At 34.7% G+C, this 12,113-nt stretch overlaps 1 protein-coding gene across 1 annotated transcript; it reads right to left on the reverse strand.

The window, feature by feature from the left end:
• Positions 1–217: 217 nt before the first annotated feature.
• LOC130647209 (uncharacterized) lies at positions 218–2,810 on the reverse strand. The gene is made up of 4 exons (XM_057452983.1): positions 2,651–2,810; positions 2,307–2,578; positions 1,416–1,497; positions 218–1,117 (listed from the first exon to the last, which is right to left on the reverse strand). The coding sequence occupies exons 1-4, from the start codon at positions 2,718–2,720 to the stop codon at positions 855–857; spliced, it is 687 nt and encodes a 228-aa protein (XP_057308966.1). The 5' UTR covers positions 2,721–2,810; the 3' UTR covers positions 218–854.
• Between the last annotated feature and the right edge of the window lie 9,303 nt (positions 2,811–12,113).

Here is a 12,113-nt window from a genome sequence, read left to right on the forward strand (position 1 = left end):
AGGCATCTTGTATCTTTTCTAACATGGGTAAGCGATAAGAGCATAAGAGAGGGTACTCATGAAGGAGATAGTGGCTGGGTGGGTACGCCATGACTCTTTTATATTTAACTTTCACTCGTTCACCTAGACAACTATCGATACTCTAGTTCTTGCGCACTTCAATAATCACGTTTGCTCATTGTTTTAAAGAAAACACACGGAAAAAACAAGAAAGGAATTGAAATAAAAAAGTTAACTGTGTTTTTTATTTAAAACTAATTTCTAATCGTTAGCTACATAACAAGTACTCCATATAAAAGTATTATAAAAATTTATGAAAAACATGCGCCATCTTGCTGCCGCGTCCCCTGAAATCTTCTGATCCTAATATATGAATAAGCAATGTGTTTTATTTTTCTCTCTTCTATGACTCTGGACCCTCATAAAGCCCCACTAACGGTCAATAATGATAACATTACCGATGCAATAAAATACGGGCACACAGGGATGACTCACAAATCGCAAATTGTACCCAGACTTTCCAGAGTTTGGATTCTACACCACTTTCCTCCTTCCTGCGATAAAATGTTAAATAAAAAATAGTAGTATACAGGTATTGTCAAGTTCTGACATGGGAACAAGGTTGAAATCACTCGACGCTCCTGGTTTATACATGTCAAATTAATTTCTTCATATTCTTCAAAAAATCAATGTTCTCGGGTAAAAATTAGTTAAAACTTAAATGATTCAACCCTTCCTAAACATTCTAACTTTCTAAACACTCATTAAATAACAAATAGGAATAACTTCGTACAATTTGTATCTACAGTTATATGATCCGGAGTTCATACAACGTGATTTGGAGTAAAGCTTCGTCAATTGTATTCTTGTAATTTGGAATAGGGAAGCTTAGAGCTTGAGGTATATGGCGGTGGCGCTGTCATTTGCATATTATTGGAAGTATTTACAACCATGATGTTGGCTGGTGACATCGCTGGTTCCATGACAAATTGTGTTCGTTGACGACGACGATAACAACGACAGCAACACGAGATTAATGCAATTACCAGTGCGATTGCTCCAACTATGATAACAATTCTTATCGGTTTTTTTTGTGAATACCACCACACAAGGAATTCTAAAAAAGAGAACAAAATCTGTAAGTTGACACAGCTACAATATTATTGCTTCAATTGGACGTCACAAGGCTAGAGTAAAGCATTGCTATTTGAGATCTTTGATCTTTAAGACGACAGAAGTGGAAAACACTTAATTACAATGTACACAAGACAAATTCACTCTGAATAGCTTTGCACTATAGAAATATATTTTTCAAATTCGTCGTGTAAAGCATACCTAACCAAAATTTGTCGTGTAAGGCTAAGCATAACTAGCACTAGAAACTTGCTTTCTTGGCCTTTCTTTGAGTAACTTACCGTTGCAATCATTGTGTGCAACACGTTCGTCCATAACTGGTATTGTTGCTGTGAAAATGAGGGTCTTTACTCGTAGGTTGATCTAAAAAGTTAAAAAATTCTAAAATAATCCGGTGGTTCCATTACGTCAAGATATGTATCGTTGGCAACGAAATTAGGATGTTAAACCTGTTGTTGATTTTAAAAAGAATTACTTAAGGTATTTTTAAGTCGGTAATTTTACGACGTCAGAAACCAATAATGAATTGCTATATACTTTGAGTCATTTGCATGCTTGGCTAGATATGTTAACGATGGTTATTGCAGGACAATAAAGCTTGGTCACCCGCATCAAAATAATCGAAGTTCTTGACTGGCTGGCAAAACAAACAGATTTGTGAATGTCTCAGGATTCTGGGTAATTCTGTTACCAACTATGCCCACATGCTGCATTTATAAGTTTTAATCACTTTTTTGCGCCTTTTTTTGCGCCCCTTTTCGCCCTTTCTTACTCCTAGATTTGTGAGCTCCCCTCGAACTTTTTAGTTTACGCAAACTTATAAATTCCAGCATAGAGGAATGTTTGTTATTATTTTTTTTCATGGCCAAAAATACCATGAGGTTACAAGGAGAAATGTACTTTATTACTTCTGCATGTAAGCAGAGCTAAATAAGAAGAAACGCCGATGCCTCTTTATTAACCAAGTTGCCAATGCACGTACCTTTTCATGTACAACATTTTTAAACGACTTAATCTTTCAAAAAATAAAGGAAATAGTAAACATTAGCCAGACTAAAGGAAGTAAGTGAAGAAAAAAAAAGGACAAACAACAGGAATAATTAAAAAAAAAGTTCACAAAGCAGAACATGAAATATCAAGAGAAGGACAGACATTTAAGACATATAACATACCTTTATGTGTATGTTATCGTTAGAGTCATCTTTCAACTGAACATTAATGTACAGACCAGCCAGTCCACCAAGTGATGCTCCGGGGATTGGAATATCTGTTGAAGAGTCAAATTCTTTTTCATAACTAAGTTCTATCGCTTCAATGGTCAGTTCAATTTTAATTTTTGGTGGCTTGCAATTTACCAATGTTACACCAACACTTGTAGTTTTTCCATCAACTTCACTTTCGCATTTATAAGACAATCCATCTTGTGTGCAACCACCCAAAGTTTCTAAAAATAAAAAATATTCCGTTTATCATCCCATCTGTGTTTTTTTATCTGGTTCCTTCATAATATATATACCTTTAGCAACCACAAGTATTAAAACAACTTCACAACAAAATTTCCACACGTTCGCCATCTTAACATTCATGAAAAGCTGGCACAAAATAAAGGCGTATGGTTCATGCCACAAATTGTTCTATTATATTCTCAGAAGGGAACAATGGACGTCTGTGCTTATTGGTTTACACTTACCATTAAAAATTAAAAAATAATAATGGTCACTATACTACAGTTAAAATTAATACGTTAACGTAACACAAAGTAGACTTAAATTTCGTACCCAGGTTATATTTTACATACTGAATCAACCTCGTTTCCCGGACTTTTTGTCTCTTATTGGCGCTGCGCTTATTTATAGGTCTGACGAAGAAGATCCTGGATTGGTCGAGACTTTTCACCTAATTATGCGAAAGATAAAAAGTCACTCGGTCTGTGAAATATTCATGCTGAGATTAACTGTAAACAATAAAGATAGCCGACACTGTGCATACATGTTTTGTATCAAAGAAAAATATTTTGCTAACAAAAATCTAGAATTTCAATTAGATTGAAGTACCTAGTTTACTCTTCACTTAGATGTACTTGTGGGTAGCTACATGCTGCTTACGATCAGATTAATAATAGCAACCAGCCATGACATTGCCTAGCTAGCTAAAACAAGCGTGTAAAAAGATAGGTACAGATAGATAGGTACTACTTTGTAAATTATTATTATTATTACTACTGAACATTAGAATATAAAGTAAGCGTAGCTAGCTACATAAACGAAAACACAGATAAGGGATTGCATGTATTTGCCATGCTGATTAAACAGATTTCACCCATTGCAGGAGATTATAAAGCTATATTATATATATACATAGAGCTCGCTATATTAAAACACAAAACAATGTTCACAAAAATATTTAGCAATATTGATATACTAATGACAGAAATTGTCAAGATTTGCTATAGCTTAAATATTACATCATAATTTATGCAGCTAATTAACTCTGAAATTTTTTAAATGTTAATAGCTTGAGAACGAAAGGAGTATTTTAAAGAAATTAAAAAGACTTGTTAACCAACATTTAGAGCTTTATAATATAAGCCCAACATAACTTTATACATTGGGTTCCCTTTAATATTTTTGTCGTATTCCTTCACTGCATCACTAATCCCAAACAAGCTCTCATCTGCCTCAAACTTCCACTGTTCCAAGTTCAATACAGCAGCAGAAAACCAATTTCATTCAGGTATTCTACCGGACCATTTAGAATGGAATTTAGGCGTTTACCAAAACAATATTTTTTTCATTTTTAACTAGAAAAGGTCAGCAAGTAAATGAAAAATAATTGATTTTCCAAATCTACTAGGCAAAACTGCCACCACATCATTGCCCTTAAACAAAAGCCTGGAAATATATAATTTGCTTTGGTTTCAGGCAAATATAAAATATATATTCGCTTTAAAACAGCAATATATACTTTAGAGTCATCACAACCTAAGTCTTCCCGGGACATTCTTTACTAAGAAGTTACGTTTCCACCGATCACAATAAAGTCCGGACGCTAATAATTAAATTGAAACTCGCTCACCAAAGACTAGGGACCAAACCGGATAAACGAGACACGAGTGCATTAATTAGAAATCTGCGAAAATTACAGATTTTTTGCCAGCCTTTATCAGGGCCATGTTCGTCCCGCCGTCCAATATGCAAAAAGAGACAACAGGACCTGGTATCGAGGTTGGTACTGACTCACATTTGACGGATGATGGTATCCATCGATTGTGAATAATGATTTACTTTACACACGATATTTTAATAAGAGCTAGTTAAACCTGATCTGCAAATAACTTTAATTTGTTTTTTTTAATAGTATGAACACAACTTCTGAAAGCAGTCTCAATTTGTTCTATTCATGGAAAATTATTTTTGTTTTGGTTCAAAAATTAAAATTGCTTTGTTTTTTACAATGCGGAACATGATGGTAATATTAAATAAAATTTTGATCTCATTACCGTTTTAGGCCGTAATATTTCATCGACAGGGACACCATTTTGAATTTTCGCAATGCACCTCGGGACAGCTGGTGCATCTGAGAACAAGATTACAGCCACTTTGGAACTTGGAAATTCATAATCGCTGGGCCGATGTAGCTCGCAACGCTCCTCGACAATATAAGAAAAATACGTATCCAAATGCCTATTCTAAGTTTTATTCTAAATGGGGATTTGCATGTTAATAGGAAGAATTTAATTTTAAGAAGCAAATTGTTATATGATCAAAACAATAATGTAACTTATTTTCGTAGTAATCGAGGCAAGATACGTATGCGCTTGATAGAGCATGCTTTAATAGAACTTCCCACCCATTTTTACTCACCAGTCAATTTTATTCGTAGCTACGGGTTAGATGATTCACAGTGAAAAAATTCTGTCTAATGGCTAAAGTGTATCAAGAGGTTATTTTCGGTTGAACAAAGTGAATAAGAAAATAATGACATAAAAACGTCACATATGATGAACGAATTTATCATGTACGTGTTTTTATGTCATTGTTTGCTGTTGAAAAATGATATGATCTAAACATTCTAAATATGAAAGAACCTCTAATGTTAGCCAAAAGCCTAAGATAAAACAACGTTGCGACACAAGCAGATAAAACTGACTTTAAACTTTAAAAAGTTATTATTTTGCGCAAAATCAAGTTTAATATCATAACAATTTATGCAGGTAACATGTGTTCAGTCCCAATAATAATGCCACATATAATATTATGCAAGTTAATAATACAAAACTAAATCGTCAGGTAAGGTAAGTAACACCGAAAGGTTTCGTATGTTTCATTGTGCATTTTTGTATGTTCTTGTATATAATAATTTTACTATGGCGAAGAAAACACTTTTAATAAAATAATAATAAAACTAGCTGTTTCCCGTGAAAGAATCCACTGTATTCCATTTAATTTATGTAGCAGATATATGTCCATCAAAAAACAAACAATACAGCAGTGCGCATCTTACATCTGCATTATTATATAAATGACCAAAAAAATTAAAGATTTTCAACCACTGCAGTATATATGTGACATTTAAAATCTAAATCTACTAAAATTACTTGCTCTGACCATCTGACAAATGCGAAAATTATTCGGAAAAAAGTTTTTAAAAGCATTTCAACATACATCTCACCCATAAAATTTAAACCACTCAAAACGCCACATATATACAAAAAAGCTGATCAATGTCAAACACAAATCTCTCTCATTGTATATGTTAAAATCAGTTAGTTTATTGCAAACCCTGCCAAAGGTTGACACAAAATGCGAAAAATATACAATAAATTTTGCCTAAGTAGAAATTTTTATCTAAGGTGTTACAAAGGGATTGCAAGGTTAAATTATATTGCAATAAAACGTTTTTTGATATAATGCATATGGTCCTTCCTCACCAAACTTTAGACAAAATGCCAACAAAAAACGGTGTTTAAATCTAAAATTAATAAAGTCCTTTTAGCAATTTGCATGCTGTTTTACCATCAATAAAGCAAACAAAATTTCAAATCTCACATAGTATTCTGTCACAAATTTTCATAAAATATATATATAAAGTCATAATGAGTCATGTTAAACAACAGCAATCAATCTGTATATAAGTTCATTTTATGTCAATTTTTGCACCAATTTTGCAACACAAAATACAAATTCTAAATAATACTAAAATCTCTTATTTTGGTCCTTCGCATACCGACGGTCTCCCACAAAAGTTTAATCAAAATGTAAAAAATGAGAGGTAACGACAAAATTAAAGTTTGCAAAATTCAATTATTTCGGTACATATATCTACTGCATATGCCCTCTAAAACAATATTTTAAGCTAAAATGCCTAAGAAAGACAGTTTGCAACAAAAATCAGTTATTTCGATAATATTGCATACACTCTTTCCTCACAAAAGCTTCACAAACTGTAAAAAAAGAATGGTTGTAGGGAGTGCTTCTGATTCAACAAAAAAAGTTTTTTTGACATATTGCATCTAGCCCTTACCCATTAAATCTTACACAAAATTTCCAAAACTATATACGATTTAGAACACATCAAATTTAAATCGAGAAGGATCAGTCATTTCGATATATTGCACGGAGTCCTCCCCAGTAAGAATTTATACAAAATATAGAAAAACAAAGCTTGCAAGGTGTAAAATTGAATTCTTCTTCTGTGTATATATATATAGTCCTTTCTCGCAAAATTAACATAAAATGTCAAAAAGGTTCAAATATAACATCTAACACAACAAAAATCAGTTCTATCAGTATATGTCATGCCATTGTCTTCCACCAAATGTTCCCCTTAAAGTTTCACAGACACAGCCTGTAAATTAAAAACAACTAAGATCAGGTATTTTGGTCTATTTCATACCATTCTGTTCCAAATAACTTATAAAATGTAAAAATTGAGTGGTAAAACAGAAATTTGCAAAATTCCATTTTTTTATATGCATGTATATTATATGCCTTCTACAGCAATAAGTTAATTCAAAATGTCAAAAAGAAGAAAAAAATAGCTTACAAAGAGTATAAAATTGAAATCAACAAAGTAGCTCTTTTGTTGTATTAAATATAAGCCATACGCACAAAAGTTTACACTAAATGTAAGAAAATGGTTGTGTTTAGTAATTCTAAATTAAGAAAAATCAGTTCTTTTAGCATGCTGATTAAGGTTTTTGCCCACAAATTCTTACATGAAAATGTCAAAACCACAATTTGAAACAAATTAAATTTACATTTTAAAAATAAGTAATTTCTGAACTTTATTTTCAGAATATTTGGAGGAAAAGAACTTCGCAAACCAAAAAAAAACAGGAAAATGTTTAAAATCTTCAGGGTTAATAACGTTTGATGGGTTTTGTGGGAATATATATACCTGGGAATCTTTAGTTTAAAGCTAGCATTAGCTAGCTACAGCAGCTAATAGCTAGTCACTTAAATATAAACTGGAGACTTAGCTAGGTATAAAGAACATGGCTACATATATATATATATATATATTTCTAGCTAGCTAGCTAGTTGTTGGTGGTGGTTGGCTTTTTATGATGCTAGCTATAAAACATGTCTGGCAACAATAATATAATCAAAACTGAAAATAAAACATGAAAAAACCTTACAGAACCTTGCTATGATTAATTTATAAAACCATGCTCTTCTTCAAATGTTTTTTTAAAGATTTATTTTGAATGAAAGAGTAGAGAATACTCAAAAAGAACAGCCATCTTTTTCGTAAACACAATTTCCGTTTTATGCTGGGAGCTTCATTTAACAGTCCGTATGCTTTGTGAATATCTAATACCGTTTCATATGTAGCGATACCTATATATATATGCTAACATAGAGTTTTTTGGCATAAGGGTATATATATTTATATCGTTATTAGCAGCGGGTTATATATTTACACCTTATGTGCGATTTCTATGAAGTACATCCCTAATCTTTTTAGTTAAATTTTAGCGTACAGCCACGTCATAAGAAAGTAACCCGTGATTTCCGTGTCGTGGACTCACAGTTTTAGTCACGCAAGGGAATTAATATATAAGATAAAACTACATGAAAATACATGAAAAAAATCAAACATACAAAATATAGTTATATTGTCCTACCAATTAAAATGTCTTTTTCCTAATGTGTACAGGGCATGAAGAATGATGTCTTGTTTGTGTCTGTCACACTTATAGAAATATGCTTAATATTTTCATATTTATCCACATCTCTAGCAGTACATATGTCCTGAAAAGTTTAAATCGGTACACTGGTTATTGGTTATAGGTGTTGTATTTTTACCACTCTGTTTGCCTGAGATTCTTGGGATAAATAATCAGCATAGTCAGCTAAGTTGTTCGAATTATATACATTTGATGCTGCTAAATTTGTGTGTGTGTGTGTGTATGTGAATGTAGCGACTTTGCAGCCTGCCAACTGCAGAGCATTGACTGTTTGACAGTTTTGTCCATATTTAAATAATGAGTAAAAAACTGGCTTTGTCCACGATTGTAGGTAGCTAGGAATTTTTATTTACTTAATCGTCTTTTCTCCTTTTTTCTTTCTCTCTCTCTCTCTATACAAATTTTTCCTTATTCTGTTTTCAGTGGTATTTTCCGTGGTAAGACCTTCTGGCTGCAGGAGCGATACAATAATTTTTTACGTTGACAATAACTTTGTAAGCCTGAGCTGTCCGAGGTGCTTTACGAAACGGAAAATTCAATATGGTGTCTCTATTAATAAAAAATATGTATCTATCTAGAAATTAGAAGGGCTTCTATTTCTTAAAAATTCGTACGGTAAACAAAAAAGTATGCTGGAAATTATGGTTACTTTAAAATTGCCGATTGACATGTTGAATCAATTAAAGAAAATTAAATCAATTTAACAAGCCAAGTAAGGAAGAAGCTCCAATTCCAGTTCTGTGTGGTTAAACAACAATGGATTCTTAACGTTTGACATATCTAGAGGTAGTTCAAATGCTCAAAATCCTTAAGCAATAGCAATAGTAATTCACAATTGAATAACAAGTTTTCTCAATTCCTGTAAAAATTTTTATTCTTTACAATTTGGTTTTCGCTCAAAAAACTTACTACATAAGCCTGTGTAGAGAAGGTCCTAAAAGCTCTTGATTCTGTTTTCCTAGATCTTCAAAACGGCTCCCTGCTCAAATAAATTTGTATCTGTATCTCAAAATCAAAACATTTACGGAGTTCCTCATGGATCTGTTCTAAGCCTTCTCCTATTCCTACTTTACATAAATGACTTTTATGCTGCAGTTTCTTTATTTAAAATTAATCTCGTTCAGTAAAAGTCTTTTCAAGAGGGTCAAATAGACCTCATAGATTAAGGTATTTCATTTCAGATTAATTTTCCTGATGTTTTTGTTTGTAGATGCTCAACTCAAGCACCTGTGTCGGTTACCGGCACTTTACTTATATTCTCAAGACGTGGGACGTGTGCTGATAATGCTTGTACCGGATAGGTTCAGAACGCAGTAAATGTGTAATGAGGCCGTTGAAAAAAGTCCACGCATGCACAAATATATATCAGATAGGTTTAAGACACAAGACATGTGCAATAAACGAAGAAATAGGGGTTTGGAGGCCCGCCTTGACATCCTAATAAATGAGCATTGTGAGGACTGTGAAAGGGTACTCGATGCATATGACAAATGTAGCTGTGGACGCAGGTAAAGGGTAAAATGTTATGCTGGTACTGCTATCATGAATATATCACATAAATAGGGGCGGCTGTGCATGTACAATGGCATGCAATTCTCTGCAATCGTTCATATATAATAAACAAGATGCTGAAATTTGAGAACGAGCTTGTTAAAGCTAATATATTCTACAATTTTGCTGCTACCTTCACAAACATCGAAGATATTAACATAGAATACTTGACGCTATCGGATCCCATGCCTACCAATGGAGGTTAGGACAAACGATATGTAGTAGGGTACCATACGCAGGATCTTGTGGCAGCTTTGAGGATAAAGACACCGAAAATCTGGTCCCCGAATGGGGTGACTAAATATAACGCCAATGCATCACCTGCAATGAGCCTGGATTTTGAGGAGTATCCCGATTGGATTACAAAGTATCGCCAAATATGGTCAAAGGTTGAGGAGTTGATATCCGAGCAATTAACGACAGAGCCTGTAAAAAAGGATCGTTATGTGAATGCTAAGCTCCAATATTACAAGGACACAATAACCACCAAGTTCTATGGTATGCCCGTACCCTACGATGAGCACTGCCAAGCCAGCGCTATTCCAGTCTTTTCATCGGTATAAGTACAGGGCAAAAACCACTACCCACAGACACACATCACAGAATGTCAGTATGAGGACTTTAAAAAGGAGTGAGAGAGGACTAGAAAGACTATATATTTTATGGGGTCTATATGAACCTTGAGGCCAGAATTTTAGATTTTTTACAATTCAAAAGACAGTCGTCTTCATCTAACTGCGAGCTAACGAGCCTAAGCCTATGGTAAATATCAGTTCTATATATGACATCGTAGTCACCCTTTGTGTAATACTTTTTTGTGTCACCAAGCCTGAGTCTATAGTAGGCATTTTTCAAAACAAACAGTTTGATTTTATCTTCCGCCTGGCTGGTGATAATTGCTGCGATATCCTCGATCCTATACAAGCCATTCACAATCTCGATACGAGTAACCCTCTGGTCAGGTTCTACTTTCCTGATCGTAATATCGTTGTTGCTATATAGGTTCAACCATCTGGGTCGATGCTTATCGATTTCAAGGCAATTCGAGTGTCCTGTCCCAGGTAGTCCTCGAAAATCGTAGGTTTATCGATATCAGTGATGTACTGTTGTTTCATTCCCTTTCTTCTAACAAGAACAGGAATGAACATATACCAATACAACCCCAAGGCAAAGTACAGGTCCAACAGGGGTGAATGGCCACTTGGTGTTACAAATTTGGAGCACCAGTACCTGTACATGAGTACGGAGTCCCATATTTCTATGGTATTCCCCAAGTTTACCAAGTATGCCATAAAAGTTCCTACAACCTACCTTGATGACCCTGTTCAACCGGGTTGGAAAGGGCAGGCGCTGGACTACTGGAACAATCAAGTCAATTTTGCCGCCCATTGTGCGACCATGGCATTAGGAATCTGTGCCAAGCACATGACGGGTTCGATACCCCTTATAAACTCTATTTTTAAATTCCACGTCTATTACCACATGCGTCGTATCCTAGCAAGAATGAAGGTACCCATGCCGCATGATGACGGGTTTTCTCAGTATAAAAACCCTTATAGCAGCTCAGGCTATGCCCAAGTGTGTCACGAATACGGTGCAGATCCTAACGACAAATGGTAGATACTGGCCCCAGGTTGCTAGCGACTGGGACAAATTCATCATGCCAACAAGCCAAGGTCTAACGTCGGAGGGTTTTACCAAGCTTAGCGAGAGTATCTGGGTTTACGTGGTTCTATTGCTGGGTTCTCAAGCAGGGGCCAAAGCATACATTCTAGGGACCAGTGCGGACAACTACACAGCAAGGCAGATTCTGGTATAGAAATTTGAGGCTATGGTAGAACGTCAGGAAAACATAATTCAGGATATTACGGAGTTTTAAAAAGTACTGCAGTATGCGAGCACGCCGGTAACTTTTGCCGTTATGCATGGTGTGTACATGCTGCCATCCGATTTGAACATGCGTATAGGAAAAATCGTAGGGTATAACAACAACATTTTGATTGCACCGGCCAATGCAATGATTGGTATGCGGCTTGACCTGAATAAAAAAGCTTTTGTGCGGCATGCCACACCTCCTATACATACCATACCACCTACATCCCCAAAGCATGCTACCAGGCATTTGATATTTCTCAAATCACCCCCTAGGCATATAACAACTATTACATTTCCTATACATAACATACCACCTACAACAACATCGTCTCCCATACCCGAACAACCCCCACCAAACCAA

This window comes from Hydractinia symbiolongicarpus, chromosome 6, assembly GCF_029227915.1.
Source record: "Hydractinia symbiolongicarpus strain clone_291-10 chromosome 6, HSymV2.1, whole genome shotgun sequence".
Classification (NCBI taxonomy): domain Eukaryota; kingdom Metazoa; phylum Cnidaria; class Hydrozoa; order Anthoathecata; family Hydractiniidae; genus Hydractinia; species Hydractinia symbiolongicarpus.

Bases quoted from the DNA above. Each gene is read 5' to 3' on its own strand.
- LOC130647209 (XM_057452983.1), bottom strand. From the start codon at position 2,720: ATGAATGTTAAGATGGCGAACGTGTGGAAATTTTGTTGTGAAGTTGTT. The intron at 2,579-2,650 runs GTATATATATTA...TTTTATTTTTAG, and splicing joins AATACTTGTGGTTGCTAAAG to AAACTTTGGGTGGTTGCACA. The intron at 1,498-2,306 runs GTATGTTATATG...TTAACTTTTTAG, and splicing joins ACGATAACATACACATAAAG to ATCAACCTACGAGTAAAGAC.